The sequence below is a fragment of the Salarias fasciatus genome, chromosome 23, assembly GCF_902148845.1.
Source record: "Salarias fasciatus chromosome 23, fSalaFa1.1, whole genome shotgun sequence".
Taxonomy (NCBI): domain Eukaryota; kingdom Metazoa; phylum Chordata; class Actinopteri; order Blenniiformes; family Blenniidae; genus Salarias; species Salarias fasciatus.
In genome coordinates, this window is record NC_043766.1 from 4,959,696 (window position 1) to 4,974,919 (window position 15,224).

At 46.2% G+C, this 15,224-nt stretch overlaps 1 protein-coding gene across 1 annotated transcript; it reads right to left on the reverse strand.

Moving 5' to 3' along the window:
- Positions 1 to 317: 317 nt before the first annotated feature.
- rai2 (retinoic acid induced 2) lies at positions 318 to 2,225 on the reverse strand. The gene has a single exon (XM_030083849.1). The coding sequence runs from the start codon at positions 2,146 to 2,148 to the stop codon at positions 505 to 507; it is 1,644 nt and encodes a 547-aa protein (XP_029939709.1). The 5' UTR covers positions 2,149 to 2,225; the 3' UTR covers positions 318 to 504.
- Between the last annotated feature and the right edge of the window lie 12,999 nt (positions 2,226 to 15,224).

A 15,224-nucleotide genomic window follows, 5' to 3' on the forward strand; every position in this document is an offset into this window, starting at 1 on the left:
TTCCAAGGACGCGATAAGTTTTAACAGTCTCAGTCAAGTCCTGCCAGGACACACTGCTTCAGGTCTTCAGTGCACTCGTAAATAAACGACGCATGGAAATGAACTGTGAGCCCCAAATGGAAATAACGGAAGCAGTGCGTCTGCGCCGTAACTGCAGGGTCAAACACGTCGCCTCTGAATCAAAGAGACGATTTCCAAAGCCGCACAAAGGAGCCCATTGAGCTGCCATACACATAAAAACTGTTGAAGTATAACACTGTAGACTAGTGCATTACAAAAAAAAAACACACACAGCAATTCAGAAAAGTCCACCTGAAGGCCATTCTGTAAGGTGAGCCTCGCGCCGTTCGCATGCCTCACGTCTGCAGCCGAACTCTTCGCTTCGGCCGGACGTACAAGAGTTAGCCTTCGATAACGACGACGTCTCCACACGTTTCACGTAGTTCACTCCGGAGAGACGGCCAGAGAGCGACGGAGCGGTTAATCCCCCGGCGGCGAGTGTCCTCACTTCCTGGGAAGCAGCGCTGCGAGTCTCTGCTTCTTGATGGGGAGAAAGTGGATCTCCTGGGAGCTGACCTTCTTCAGCTTGATGGCTCTGCTTTTGGAGACCTTCTTGAGCGGGTCGTTGGGGCTGTGCGGCTCGCCGTGGGACCCCGACGGCACTCCGTACAGCTGCTGCAGGGACGCCGCCTGGCTGCCGTCCCGCTTGATGGAGAAGTTCTTAGTGGAGACTCCCGAGAGTCCTTTGATCTTCCCGCAGAGGATGGCGGGGATGGCGTCCTTCACCGACACAATGACCTTGGCCGTCTGCGAGGTGCTGACGATCTCGAGGTTGCCGGCGCCGCTCAGAGCCGCCTCTTGACCCATGGAGCTGGACCCGGGGACGCCGCTGTCCACCAGCCACTTGTGCTGTCGGCTGAACTCCAGAGACGCCAGGCTTCCCAGGAGCTTGGAGTCCAAACTCTGAGTGCATTCAACGCCGAGAGACAAAGACGTGCCGCTGGAGTCCTGTCCGGGTCGGACGGCCGGTTCTCTTTCTGATGCCGCACACCGCTTTTTCACACCGGGCACTGACAAGTCGAGCACGCTGTCCTGCTGCGGACTGGGATATTCCTGTTTCGGTTCAACGGGACACGGCCGGACAGAGAGGTCCAGCGCCTGTCCGTCCTCCAGAGGAAGAGAGGACGTGGACGCGTGCTGCGGCTGAAACGGAGTAGCGCATTTCCTCGACGACAAAGAGGGAGAGGTAGTATCTTTTGATGAAGTCTGAGTGCTTTTGCTCACAGTGCAAACCGGCTTTGGCACGTTCCCCTTGGAGTCGTCGCTCAGAGGCACCGGTATGGGGACGGGGAGCGGGACCGGCAGAGGCACTGGCAGGGGGATGATGACCGGATAAGGGACGAGCAGTGTGGCCGGAGGGACCAGGGGGGCCAGAGGGGAGGCGTAAGGAGGCGTCAGCGGAGGAACGGGGAAGAACGGGGAGCCCGGGGACTGACAGGTGGATGAGCCTGCCTGGGAAGGGAAGAGGTCCTGCAGGATGGCGGCGAACGCTGGATTCTGTAGGAGAGAGAGCAGGTTAGCGTCCTGCATCGGCCCTGCCGACTTCTGCTCGGCGGCTGGAGGTAAACCGAACGTCAGAGGGTTCTGGCACAGGATGTTGTTCTGGAGAGGCAGCTGTGGGCAGTTAGCAGTCTGAGGGATGACAGAGGGGTTCATGTGCTGGATGACCTGCTGGTCCAGCACCAGGGGGAGCGACACGGGGCTCTGGCTCGCTATCAAGTACGGCGACGCCCCCATCTGAGCCAGCTGAGGCGCGGCCGCCCCGGCCATCTGAAGGTGAATGGGCAGCATCAGCGGACTTTCTCCCAAGCACACCGGGTGGAGTACGGTCGTAGCGACTTTGAGAGCCACCCCTCCGGGAGCATCAGAGGTGTTACTGACCACCGGCGGCGCGGCGGCGTTCTCCACCAGGCCGGAGAGCCCGCCTTTGCTCAGTCCCGTCGAGCCGTCGTCGCAGGCCTCGGCAGGATTGGCCGGGTTTATTCCGTGTTCCTCTTTGCTGGTGACCTCTCCACCTCCCAACTCGGCGCCGCACACATCAGCCTGAGGCTGCGTCACGGCCCTCGACACGTCACCGTTACCCTCCATGATTCAGCCTGAGCAGCCAATGGAAATCTTCATCAAGTGTTAGTGACGGGTCTCCTCCATTATTCTTGTAAGCGGCCCTGAAACACAGAAAAAAAAAGGATCTTTAATGATGAGAAGTACCTACTCACACAGCTTTGGGATATTTATGGTAAAATGATCAAATGCATGAGCTGCTGAGCAAGCTCGAATCCGTCCTGCTCTTCATGTTTGTCTAGAAAAGGTCAAGCGGGACTAAAGGGCGAAATAATCTATAAAAGCCAGGCTGAGAATGACAAATGCTGTCCGACAATGGAAAAGAGGAGGGAAATGATTTACACAGTGGTCATACTCACAGTGTGTATCCACGATACGGATCAATGCAAGAAATATTAGACACTTACGAGTTGCTCTGCTGGATTACTGTGGTGTTTTTACCATGTGATTCCAGTAAGCCTTCCAGTTTTATTGGTTCGGGCTGCATTTTTATTTCAGTCTCATCACATGAGAGTTTGAATGGAGGCAGACAGAAGAAATGCTCACAATTCACGACTGAAACACACCGACACAGCAATCACAGCGGGGTTAGACTAAACCGGCGCAGAACGAACACACTCGGAAAAAAGGGATTAGACATGAACTGAAGCAGCACAAGCAAAAAAGAGCCTGAAAATACAGTTTTCTCAGGGCTCGGCAAAGCCACTGATGAAATAACACCACAGGTTAGAACATCTTCACGAAGAAACGGTTCCCACAGCGTGGGGTGCGGCCCCCGAAGTGGGTCTGTTTGAGAACCACTGGCATAATACCAAGAGTAAAACCAAAGGAGGCGCCGCTTAAAAAATAACTGATCACACTCAATCACACGAACGGGAAAAAACTGGAAATTTACAAACATGCGTTTTCATCTGTGTGGTTTTGATTTATTTTAAACAACATTTTCTATTCCATGTTCGAGTTCCTCAGTGTGCGTTAGAGGACATTGTTCACCGGTCTGAGTTAACAGCCGCAGTAGTGTGTGTCTATCACATGGCCAATCTCCCACACACCAATTACCACCTAAGCATGCCTCTGAATTGTGGAGGAAGTCAAGATTACATGTTGGAAAAGCCGCAGAAGCACATGGAGAACATGCACACTCCACATGGAAACAAACTCCTGCCAAAACTTCAGTGGATACGGGGCGGCAGTGCCAACCACTGCACCGCATGCCACCAGGAATAAGCAGCTTTGAGAACTAAACGTGATTATTCGGCCGTCTTTCTGTCTCTCAGATGAGGATTAACAGCCAATCACAGAGCAGTAATGAACGTATACGTGCTGCGCTGTGTGGAGACTTGCAGCCTCCAGTGCAAACACTAAAGCACACGTTGTCTTTTCATGTTTGTTGGGTAACACTGGCGAGCTTCAGCACTTTAGAAAAAAAAAAAGGACTTTTGAAGACATGTAATTACAAGTCATCAATTAACTCCAAAAATATTTCTGCTGAATTACCAACAATGAAAATCCTTTGTCATCCCTCCCATCCTAAGGCAGTGCAAACAGTTCTGCCTCCGTTCTGCTGGCTCAGTTTTCCTGACTGCAAACATACTGTAGAGGGTTTCCATCCCTGTGATTCCCCTCCTCCACATGTCTCCCTGGGTTTAGCTGAAGAGTTTAAGCCTGGGGTAATAAGCCGTACGCTGCTAGAGGGACGAAAGCTTTTTATTAGCGAGACCCAAGAACCCCTCAGCTGAAATATCTGCATAGAAAGGGTCACCCAGAAGAAGATGACCTAGTTTCTGACCATCTATCCATCAGCCGAGACAACATCTCTGTTGCTGTGGTGCTTTAATAAGCCTAAGGTGTATTGGCTTTCCACCCCACTACATGACACCTCCACACAACACATGTACCGCCTGCACTGGCTGTCAACCCCCATCCATCCACGGTGATAAAACGTCTCCTGGGTGCCCGGAGAAACAATGCGCCCAATGTCAGCGAGGTCAATAATTCATACTGATGAGGGCACTGAAGATCATTTTCGACTCTTTGAAACAAGGATATATATTAAAAGAAAAACGTGTTTAACTTCCTGAAACAAATCAACAAAGCTGGCACAACCTTTCAAGCCATAAACTCAATCAACCGCCTGCATGCAGTAACAATTTTCAAGTAAAAGTGTGACACTTTTTTTCATCTGCGTGTCCTTCATGTGGTGTTGGGTTTCCTCAGAGCGCCATGAGACGAGCCCTCAATCCCCCCGGGCTGCTTTTATATTGTTCTGCAGTATAGATGAGACATTGTAATGGGCCTCTGATGGATTACACACAGGATTCTCCAGCCAGGCGGTCGGGTGATAATCTTGTCGCGGATTCCTGCGTGGAAAAAGGGTCTGGGAATTGTCTGCACCTTGGGAATACATCCTCCATAAGAACCCCATAAAGTCTTTAGTAGACTTACAGTTTGAAGCTGCGTTTTTATAGTTTCTCTTCAATGGTTCATTCATGCTCGTCTACAAGCTCGTTTCCTGGTGTTAATTCAGACCCGCGGAAAAACTGGGGTCTGCATGGCTGACACTGGATCCAAGTGCCACACAGACACACACACACACACACACACACACACACACACACACATACTCACACACGCGCTTTTTGACGTGACTATCCAACTGCCTCTGTGTGCTCTTTTTGTTTGACGCAGAAAAAACAATCGATGTCCGCAGTGCTCAACTTTTCTTTTGTTCTTTTGCAGGGAGATTAAATAAAACAAAACGCTGGCTCTGATATTCTAATTAAAGACAATGAGTAGGAAACTCTGATATATTCTATTTTTGCACTATTTGGATGCTGCAGACTCAGTTGCATACCAGGAAGCTTGAGGCAAGACATTTCCTGCTTGATAACGTGGTCATGAGTTCTGTGACACGATAACGCCATGAAAGGCGTCTTTCATGACGAAGATATCCTGACTTTCAAAGAGGCCAATGATACAGCCTGATTCTGCCCGCAGTGCAGATATTAAACCGGCTAATGAAGTCGTGTAACTCAATGGAAAAATGCTTTTCACGCATCAAGTTTGAAAGAAAGCAGAAGTATGGGTGTTGCTGTGAGCCGTGGGATCGGGTGACCTGACCCCATGTGAGTGACAATCATGTGGGAACCAGAATACTGGAGCGAAAAAGCGAACCCTGCTGCGCGGGGGCCGAGCTCACCTTCGGTCTTTTTCCTACGCCGCCTGACTCGGTGACCGTATTTTGTCTGGGCGTTATCACACACAGCGAAGGTCGAAGACAGATGTCACATCAACCTCGGCAAGTTACTTCATCATTGGCAGAAATGTGTGTTTCTGTCAGTTAAATCTCATACTCCACGTCCTTGTGGTGCGGCTGAATAGATGAAACGTTGCCAGCTCCCCCGGCTACACATCACACCTTGTAAACAAGCCGGATGCACAATGTAGAGCCACAATAAAGGACCGGACCACAACAAAAGCGTCTGAGCGCTGTCATTAAATTAAGCATAACTCCATGTCTACAAATAGCTTCAAGTTAAAGTGATTATTCTCCCTGAATATAGCGTAGTAACAGCATTAACCTTTCTCACGTCCACATGACGAAGAGTGTTCATACATCAGGCGGTTCAAGAATAGCTCTAGTAATGGTTTTCTTCATGAAATGTGAGCTCACGCTCAAAACACGCAGCACAAACAACACTACAAACCCTCACAAGTCTGAATGGACGCGGGCGATCTTCACAGCACCAGCAGAACTGGCGGCACATTTACATTCATAACTCTCACACGTCATCCTGCGAGGAGTGTGTGTTCGCCGGCCAGCAACAGCTAATTGAGTCAGTGGGCAAGAGGAGACCCAACAGAACGCCGAATGAGATCCCCCCCTCCCCTGTCCCCGGTACTGTAATGATTTCCACATTTCCTCTTCTTTCCTTGGCTCATTGATGGAATGTACGCGCCATAGTAAGTCAATAGCAGGGGGAAAACAACAACGCCTGAACTTCCACTGCGCTGAGCTGCACTGCAGAAGCATTACAGGAACCGCTCTCTCCCCCGTCTCGTGTCGCTCCTCCTCGTTACGGCTTTGATTTAGAGTTCGAAGCGGGGGAAACAAAAGCGGCGTGGACGGATGGAGCGCGGCCGATGATCTAAAGGTCAGTGCCCCCACCGCCCCTCCGCTCCGACGGCCAATTACATCTCATTAGAGAGACCCGCAGAGCCTCGTCGCTGCGCCAGATTATCTTTAATTTGGCTGGTTGTCCTCCAGCTGATCCCCTATCGGGCCACAATTCATAACAATAAACTAATGGCTGTTTACCGTCGCATAAACACGAGGCGCAGATATTTCTGCCTGCTGTTAGGAAATCCAGCTCAATCATCACTTTAAATCATATTTCCATGACGGACTCGGCCCCCGGGGGAAAAACATTTTGAGGGGCGTCCTTTGGGAACTTCAATCAAAATAAACCACAGAGAACAGGTTTACTGTAAATTCTGCTTCAACAGGGATTAAAGCATTCTGAAAGAGACCTAATTTACCAAAGTTTCTGACATTATTCCGGAGGATGAAGTTCACAGTGGTAAACAGTGGATGCATTATCTCACAGCTAAATCACAACAATAAACAATACAAAGAGAACGCCACACAACCAATTAAAAATTGCTGCTTCGAGGCTGTTATTGAAATATTTCCAGCGCTGCATCTTTTTTCAGATATACATATAATTATTATAGTGATGATAACAGTGAACATCTTTGTACACTGACAATTTCAAACAGACAAATCATCATCTGGGGAGGAGTTTCCATGATGCTCTTGCTCTCCTGTAATCTACGCTGTGTAAATCAGACACTTCTGCTGGTGTAAACAGGAAAAAACTCAAAGCTGGGACTTCTCTGAGCAGGAATTGTATGAACTAAACATATGCTGTTTTTTTTTTTTTTTTTAATAAACAGAAAAAATGCGTTTGGTCCACAAAGGCACAATGAAGAAACAATAAATTAACATATAGTTTCTAATTAGAAACTAAGAGAGACAGCAGTGCAGTTCTGATGTTCGTGGAGGTGTCTGAAGTGTTGATCATACACCCTTTGTCAGCATTTACAAACTCTCAGAAGGACAGCTAATCGGGATTACAATACTGGTGCCAATCAAAGGCAATATTCAATACTTAATTCATCTACTAATCTAATAAAACATCATAACACAGCCAGTGTTATAGCAGAGATTACTACAGAGATACAGTCCTGCTTTCTTCCACCTGTCACTGGATTGTGGATGCTGCACCAGAATTCATCAATCGACATAAATGAGTCCAGTTATCAGTGAACAGGCTACAGGATGTAGACCGCTTCTGGACATCAAACATGAGCTTGATTGGTGTCGAGCCTGTGAATGAGTGTGTGTCTGTCTGGCTGTTTGACGTCCTGTGATGCTCGGCCGTACTGAACGGACCCAGAGCTACTGGAGACTCTCATTTCCACCTGTCACTGGACTGAACCACAATGTGCCGGTTTACCCGATTCAACGACTACATCTGGAGCCACAAGGCCAAAAAAACAACAACAACAAAACAAAAAAACAAAAAACGTTCTCCTGGCGTCACAGAGAGGAGGCCTTGGCTTTGGGTGTGTTGAGTTTGCATGTTGCTTGTGGCTGTAACAGCAGAGGAACTCTGCTGCTCCCATTGTTAGCTGGGACTGTCTGCAGCACCCTCGGCTGGATGGAGACACGGAAAACACATGATGGAGGAAATGAAAAAGAGAGAGAAAATAACTGTAAATACTGAATCTGAAGACCCGAGAGGACAGGTGTGAGTAGAGGTGGAGCACGTGCTGCTGGGATGTGATCTTCCTCCACATGATGCGAAATAATCCAGCCGTGCAGCAGTGGAGTGAGTGACTGAGCTCTGCCTGGCGGGTTCATGTGAGGATCTGTTCTCTTCCTTCCTCACTGCTCGTGTTTGTATTTCCCCTATCTCCACACACACACACACACACACACACACACACACACACACACACACACACACACACACACACACACACACACACACACACACACACACACACACACACACACACACACACGGAGCAGACAGGAGCCGGGATGAGCCCGGTCCCCGTCCATGGAGACCCCGGGTTCGTGCGCGAGCCAGCGCTGACACTCGGAGCGGTAAACAGGGTCCTCGTGCTGAATAATACGGGATATTTCTGACGCCCCCCTTCACGCGCAGCTGGCTCACATGCAATAAACGGGCTCGCGCTGTCAGACCCTCAGCCATATTCACCTTATAAGCTAGCCGCCCGCGTATCGCTCGTAAAACCGGAGGAAAAAGCGGCTTTTAAAAACTATTTCCCGACAAGCCGGGAGCACGGAATTACGCGAAGAAGTGGTGGTTGATTCCACATGGAGAAATGAGAGCGAGACACCGCTTCAGCGGCGGAAAGCGACGGGAGGAGGAAAGCCTTCGCTGCCCTGTTTCATCTCCGCTCCTTTAATGTGATTCTGCCATTAAAAAAAAAAGCCAAATTCTGCCACAAACACCGACATGTTCTCACCTTTCACACAGATGAGCGCAGCAGCGGCTTCCCCTCCAGTCGCTCCCGATGAAATAGCAATCGATAGACCTGTAATACTTAAAAAAAATAAATAGATGAGGCTGCTATTTATCTCTTCATTGCGGTCCCGTCGTAGCGACGAGAGACTGAAGCTGCGCACGCAGATCGTCAGCGGGTCCTCCTCCTCCTCCTCCTCCTCCTCCTCCTCCTGGACACACAGCCACTGATAAAACAAAGTGCTCATCGGATGGACGGAAAACAAATACAAAAAGAAAAAAAAAAAAAGGACAAGACGGGATGAATGGATGAATACACAGAGATAGTCTGAATATGTACACGCATCTGATAACACGGCCTTTGTTGGAAGCTTTGTGTCTCGGGTTCGAGACCGGAGCTGTAGGCAGGTTCCACCCTGGACAACACACCGCTACACCCACATGCACATCGACAGGCAGGAGGGAGCGAAACACGTGTAATGTGCGTGTGTTGGACAGGGGGGGGGGGGGGGCGGGAGATGAATACCCATGCAGCCAAAAGGAGAACATGCAAACTCTCCACACACCCATCCATCCATCCATCCATCCATCATTCACACCTAGGGGAAATTTCGGGTCACCAGTTAACCTCTCATGCATGATTTTGGATTTTGGGTTGAATCCAGAGCACCTGGCAGAACCAACCCCCCCCCCCCACACACACACACACACACACACAGAACATGCAAACTCCACAAGAAAGGTCCAGTCAGTATTTGACCCCAAGACCCCTCTCTGTGAGGCTACAGTGCTAACCACTGCTCCACAATGCAGCCAAAAGAGCACATTTATTTCCCAAAATGTTTTTTTAACTAATCCAATTTAATGAAACAAGATAGCCCTTTGATGAACTGTCAAATCATCAAACTGGTTCTTCCCTTTGGCAATACATATGACAGTATTCAGGGTCTATTTCTTCATGCTGTACATTCAACAAAATTAAAAGTAAACAGTTTCTTAATGCTTGTGGCAAAGAGTTTTCTCTTTAAAACAGCATCTTCGGCTTGTTCCTCTACTCTCTCCCCTCTCTCTACTGATTCCTTCTCTTTCAAACATTCTTGGCTTTTTGATAGAATTTCTTTTGTGCAAGAAATAGAAATAGAGATGGTGATGGAAGAAATCTCATTCAATGCGTGTTACATTCCTGGCGTTTTGCTGCTCGGCCTTATGTTGGGGTGGGACTGAGAGTCTGTAAGTCAAGACCTCCAACCACAACATTACGGACCAAGCATGGAAGTGCAGAAATGTGTCATTACGGTGTCCAAAGCAGTGGTTTTCAAAACAGCTGTGCTGTAGCTTCAGGAGAGATGAGGCAGCTATGAAATTCTGAGGGTCAGCGAGACGCCGTTTCCCCAGCATGGCTGTTTTAATTTTTAGAAATAAAAAAAAGGGTTAATGAGAAAAAAGAGTGAAGAATGCAACTCATAATTATCAACGACATGTTTTTAAAATGAAATTTATTGTAAGTGAGACAATGACTTTTCTCTATGAGGGTCTGAACCCAAAAGAATCGCTTACATTTGTAACTGATTAGCCCAAAAAGAATGTTAATTTGTGTTTTTGTCTCAAACAGCTGTGTGAAACATTTCTTCATGTGTTTCTTATTTTGTGTCATAAATACACACGTCCATCAAGTCATGTATTAAAAAAACAACTTTAAATGTTATTTTGAACATTATTCAGATTGTATCTTTTGTTTCCTGTTTGCTTTGACATAAAAGAAACAATGTGGCAAATAGAGAACACATCTCAATAATTTAATTTTAACACCTTTGACACTGTAAACACTCAAAACACTCACTTTTTTACATTATCAGCATGGAAATCGAGATGCTTAAATAGTACAAAAATCATCTGCGTTACAGTTTCAGACTTTATACCCACTTGTGTGTGAATGTGAGTGTGAATGGGTGAATGTGATATTGCAGTGTAAAGCGCTTTGGGCTCTGTTAATGCAGTGTAGAAGCGCTATATAAGTGTAGTCCATTTACCATTTATAGGAAGTTCAACCACAAAGCATCTCAGTGGCAGATAAAAATGTTATGCATGTTGCAACCGCTGACAATAATATCTGATCATGTTGGAAACCCAGAGGACCCTCATTCACCCGTAAATCAATGCTTCAGTGAGACAAAGCATGTCGTGTGGTTCAAGCTCCAACATGGAGCCTCATCCTTCCACACGCTGACAACCTTTGGTCCAAATGTAAACAAGCCTTTTTTCCAGTAAAATTAATGACTGCACAACGATTACTGGGTGATAAAGTGAACCTTGATGGATCTTAATGTTCCTTGAGACAACAATGAGCAAAAAGAAAAACCCAGAATTTTCTTATTTCTTTCTGTTAAAAGTCTCAAATAATTGAATTAATCTTTAGCAATATTGACTCTAAATTCACCTAAAAAAACTTGATTTCCAATAACAGTGATAATGATGATAATCCATGTGAAGAGGCTTACTCATTAATTTGAATAATGGTTTGTATAAAGAGGTTATCAACCAACACAATGGAAGGTGGAATTCTGCAGCAGCAGCTTCAGGTTTGTGTGTTTTCACATTGTAATTCTCTGAGAGGTTTACGCCTGATTCTCTATTCAGGACCGTGCCGGTGATTGGCGGATGACTCCGGCGGCGCAGAATAGAGTTTGGCAGCTGTGGATGAAAGTCTGGTAGTGACAGGCCCCGGCGAGCAGGGTCCCCAGGGTCTCCATATCAGTCCCAGCCAGCCTCCGGCTCTGCCTGGGGGACCCGGGGCCCCTCATTGTTCCACACGGGGGCTGTTTAATGCACTATAATGAGCCCGGCGATATACCCTGGTGGCATGATGGCGACTTTGGTGTGGTTACCTCCTCGGCCTCCCTCCCCCTCCCCGCCCTGCAGTCACAGCCGCTCACTGGAGGAAACGCAGCCAGGGTCAGAGCTGGATGTGTTCTTCAACACTCCTTAACCAAAGCTCAAGCAATAAACATAACATGTTTTTTTTTTTCTTTTTTCCTGTAAGTGTAGCCTGAAAACCTTTAGCAGATGTTTTCGTCTTGGTTCTGTGGATCAGCTCCAGCGCCCTCCTGATCATTCTGCGGTAAACTCACCGGGAGGATGTATCAGTGAGCACTGACGCTGCTTTTCTTAAGATTACATGAAGGTGACCTGCAGGCAGCACTGACAGCTGACACATTAGAACTGTGGCTGGATTGTGTGAAAGTTAACGAGGTTAATAGAAGTGCCGAGTTCCTTCTTTGATTCATGGAATATCCAGAGTTTTTGAACACATTCCTCCAACACATTGTTATTTGTTATTAGTAATCTCAGTGGGATCCAACCAGCAGTGAGATGGCTTTAATTTGATATTTTTAATGTTCTCCATTATTACTTCATTATGCTTTTTATGCTCCATCACGCTCGCCCATTCGCTCACAGAATCTGCCTCACAGTGGCGCTGACGGCTCTGACAAACGTCTGGGACCCATTTAGAGTTCTGCATTCGGCCCATCTTCACTTAGTTTAACGGCTGATCGAACCACCAGCGTCACAGTTCGAAAACAGCTTGTTCTCCTAACTGAACCACATCCACACCTTCGAAAGCCCCAGGCTGTGGTTACTGTCATACTTCAGGTTTAGCACTAAACTATGTTGATTTGTCTGTTTTACCCCCCTCTCCCCCCAACAAAGTCCTCAGCAAAGCACTGATACAGACCACTGTCACTTTCTGTTGTCAAGTTTTCTAATATACATACCTCTTCTCCCAATGCCTCAAAACTGAGAGAAAATTCTTTATTTTTGAATGACTTTCAAATTTCGTCACAATCATTTGATCTTTCACGAGCTTCACCTTCTGAACTGCACTTCTTTGTGCGCCGATGAACTAAATAAATAAAGTGTATTAAGACATTCGGCTTCATTAGCTCCAGAGTTTTGCCCTGTGTTATGAGTCAGCACGGAAGAAGAAACAGTTGCTAATTAAGTCCATGTGCTCCGCGTTTCATCGTATGGACTTGTTTGATTTTGATTGAGAAACCCTGTGTGTGTTCGATGTGCTCGTCGAAAGACGACTTTGAGGAGAAATCCGCTTCATGAGCATGAAGAGGAGAAGAGGAAAAAGGGCTGCGACTGCAGGAAAATAACACAGAAGCTACTTACTGCTAAATAGAGTGTGAATTATTCATTGACAAAGAGGGAGGAGGGAACAAACTCCAGCACGGGCGTGTGTGTGTTGGTTCACGTCGTACAGTCGTTACAGTGTGTTGGTAGTCGGATTCATATTAACGCCCTATCCGAAGATATTTCTAAATCTTCTATAGCGGCCAATGCAGACTATCAAAACAGAACATAAGTAATGAAAACAACCAGGCAAAATGGGTGAAATTAAAGAAAATGCAGGAAAAAGTGAAAAGCATAACTGAAGAGTGGCTATAATGATAAGACATGGTCTGCATCTCTGGTCTAAATAAGGCTGTTTGAGTTAGATTACAGAAAGGCCAGTGCTACATCAAGAACAGCGAGATCCCAGCTGAAGCCACAATATCTGACGATAGGTAATCAAACGTCAACATTTTCTGTAAATCTGTAATTTAAAGCCGGAATTACCAGTATTGAGCTCAAGGACATGTGTTTGTGTGAACGAGTTATCGGGCAGCGACACGGCGGGACGGTCCAGCGAGTCTCAATCAGGGCGACAGACCAAACAGTCGACCAACAGCCAGGCTGAGAGGTGAAGTGACCGTTATCCAGCTTAAGATGTTTAACAAAAGTGCTTCTATTATGGATACATTTTTACCACCGCTTTAATAACATAAATAACATCCCTCATCATTCAAGGAATAAAGAATATCATCACCACAAGTTACGTTAACAGATGGATCAAATGTCAGAGTACCCAGGAATCAAGTGTTTTCTGCAGTGAAAAAACCCATGAGTTGATTTTTTGGGAGGTTTTACGAAAACCCTGAGAGAAAAAGGTAAAGGAGATGATGGTCCGGCACTTTGCTTTACGGCCTGTACGGCCTCCACTGTATGAATACTGAGCCACGGGGCAAATGGTGACACAGAGGCTGCTGCACGACAGAAACCCGTCAACAAAGTGAGGCAGACGGCTCCTCGTGCAGAAACACACCGCATGTCTGATTTTTCAGTTTGGGCACAAAAACTCATACTCCAGCTGTGATGCGTCCCTCATATTTCTCAGGAGCATAAAACAGCTGATTCCAGCAGCCCTCCACCCTTCATACCAAGCCTTCCTGTCTCCCATGTAAATCAAGGTCAGGGGTCACGGTCACTGTGCTCTTTGATTGGTACCACTTTGGGCTGCGAACAGTTCAGGGCTTTGTTTACCTTTTTTTTTTTTTTTTTTTTTGAATTCTTTGCTCACAATCGTAGCTCAGCTGACGTGCACTGGCTGGAAACAAGGCGTTTTTGTCCTTCAAGGCCTGTTTGATATTAGCCAGAGCAACAAAGGGAATCCACATCGCGAGGAGCCGCAGCAGCAGCAGGAAGGTGACGGAACGCAGCGGAAGCTACACGTTAGCGGCGGCAGCTGAGCGCCGTGAGGAGACGAACATTCTGAAATGCTTCAGAAATCACCTGATTTCACACATAAAGAGGCGAATTCATATTTACATCCAACTTGCACTGAATTCCCCAGTGAAGCCTCTTCTGTGCGTGAAGCAGCTGAAGGTCGCCCCCTGGTGTTGCTCTGAGGAAACTCACCCACCAGGTCACTCCCAGTGAATTAAAATACAAAAACACTTAAGATTTAAAACAAATTTAATATTTATATGATTTGACTTTGAATACAAATTTTATACCAATTATAAAGCTATTTATTCATTCATTTTTTTTGTCCAATTTCATATGAGTCACATTCATTCTCAGTTGATGCATTGATCATACCTACTGATTACTATGCTCTTTTTTAGATAAGAAAAGGTAGCCTTCTGAAAATAAGAGCCATTAATAGCAAAAATACTTTTCACCTTTCAGGTAAAACATGGTGCATGTGAAAACCGTCCTTCAAGTGTTTTAGTGAAACCCATCACACTAGTTTTTTTTTCTTTTTACATTTGAGATAGATTGAATAGATTAAACAATGTCTCTGTGTGTATAATGTTCATATTGATCAAATGGTATTTTTGAGAATGATTAAAGTTATTTAAAGAGACTCATGCATAAAAAAATAAATAAAAATATGTGTGTGGTAAATTGAAATGAGTGAGAGTCAAACCAGAAGATGACTAGAACAAAACAACATGAGGCCTTTTTTTTATGCAGTCACATTTATTTGTCTTTTTATACACATTTGCTAAGCAGCCTGTTGTGCTAGCAGTTGGCTTTGATAGGATTTACTATGGGATTTCCACAACGCTTACTAAAAAATAAATACAAGACAAAAGTGTTCCACATCTCAAAAATATACAAAGGTTCAAAATTAATGTAAACTTTCAAAACATGTTGTTGCTTTAGTTTGTTGTTGTTTGTTTACAGAAGAAATGATTCAACAACCTTTGTGACAAT

Bases quoted from the DNA above. Each gene is read 5' to 3' on its own strand.
- rai2 (XM_030083849.1), bottom strand. From the start codon at position 2,148: ATGGAGGGTAACGGTGACGTGTCGAGGGCCGTGACGCAGCCTCAGGCT.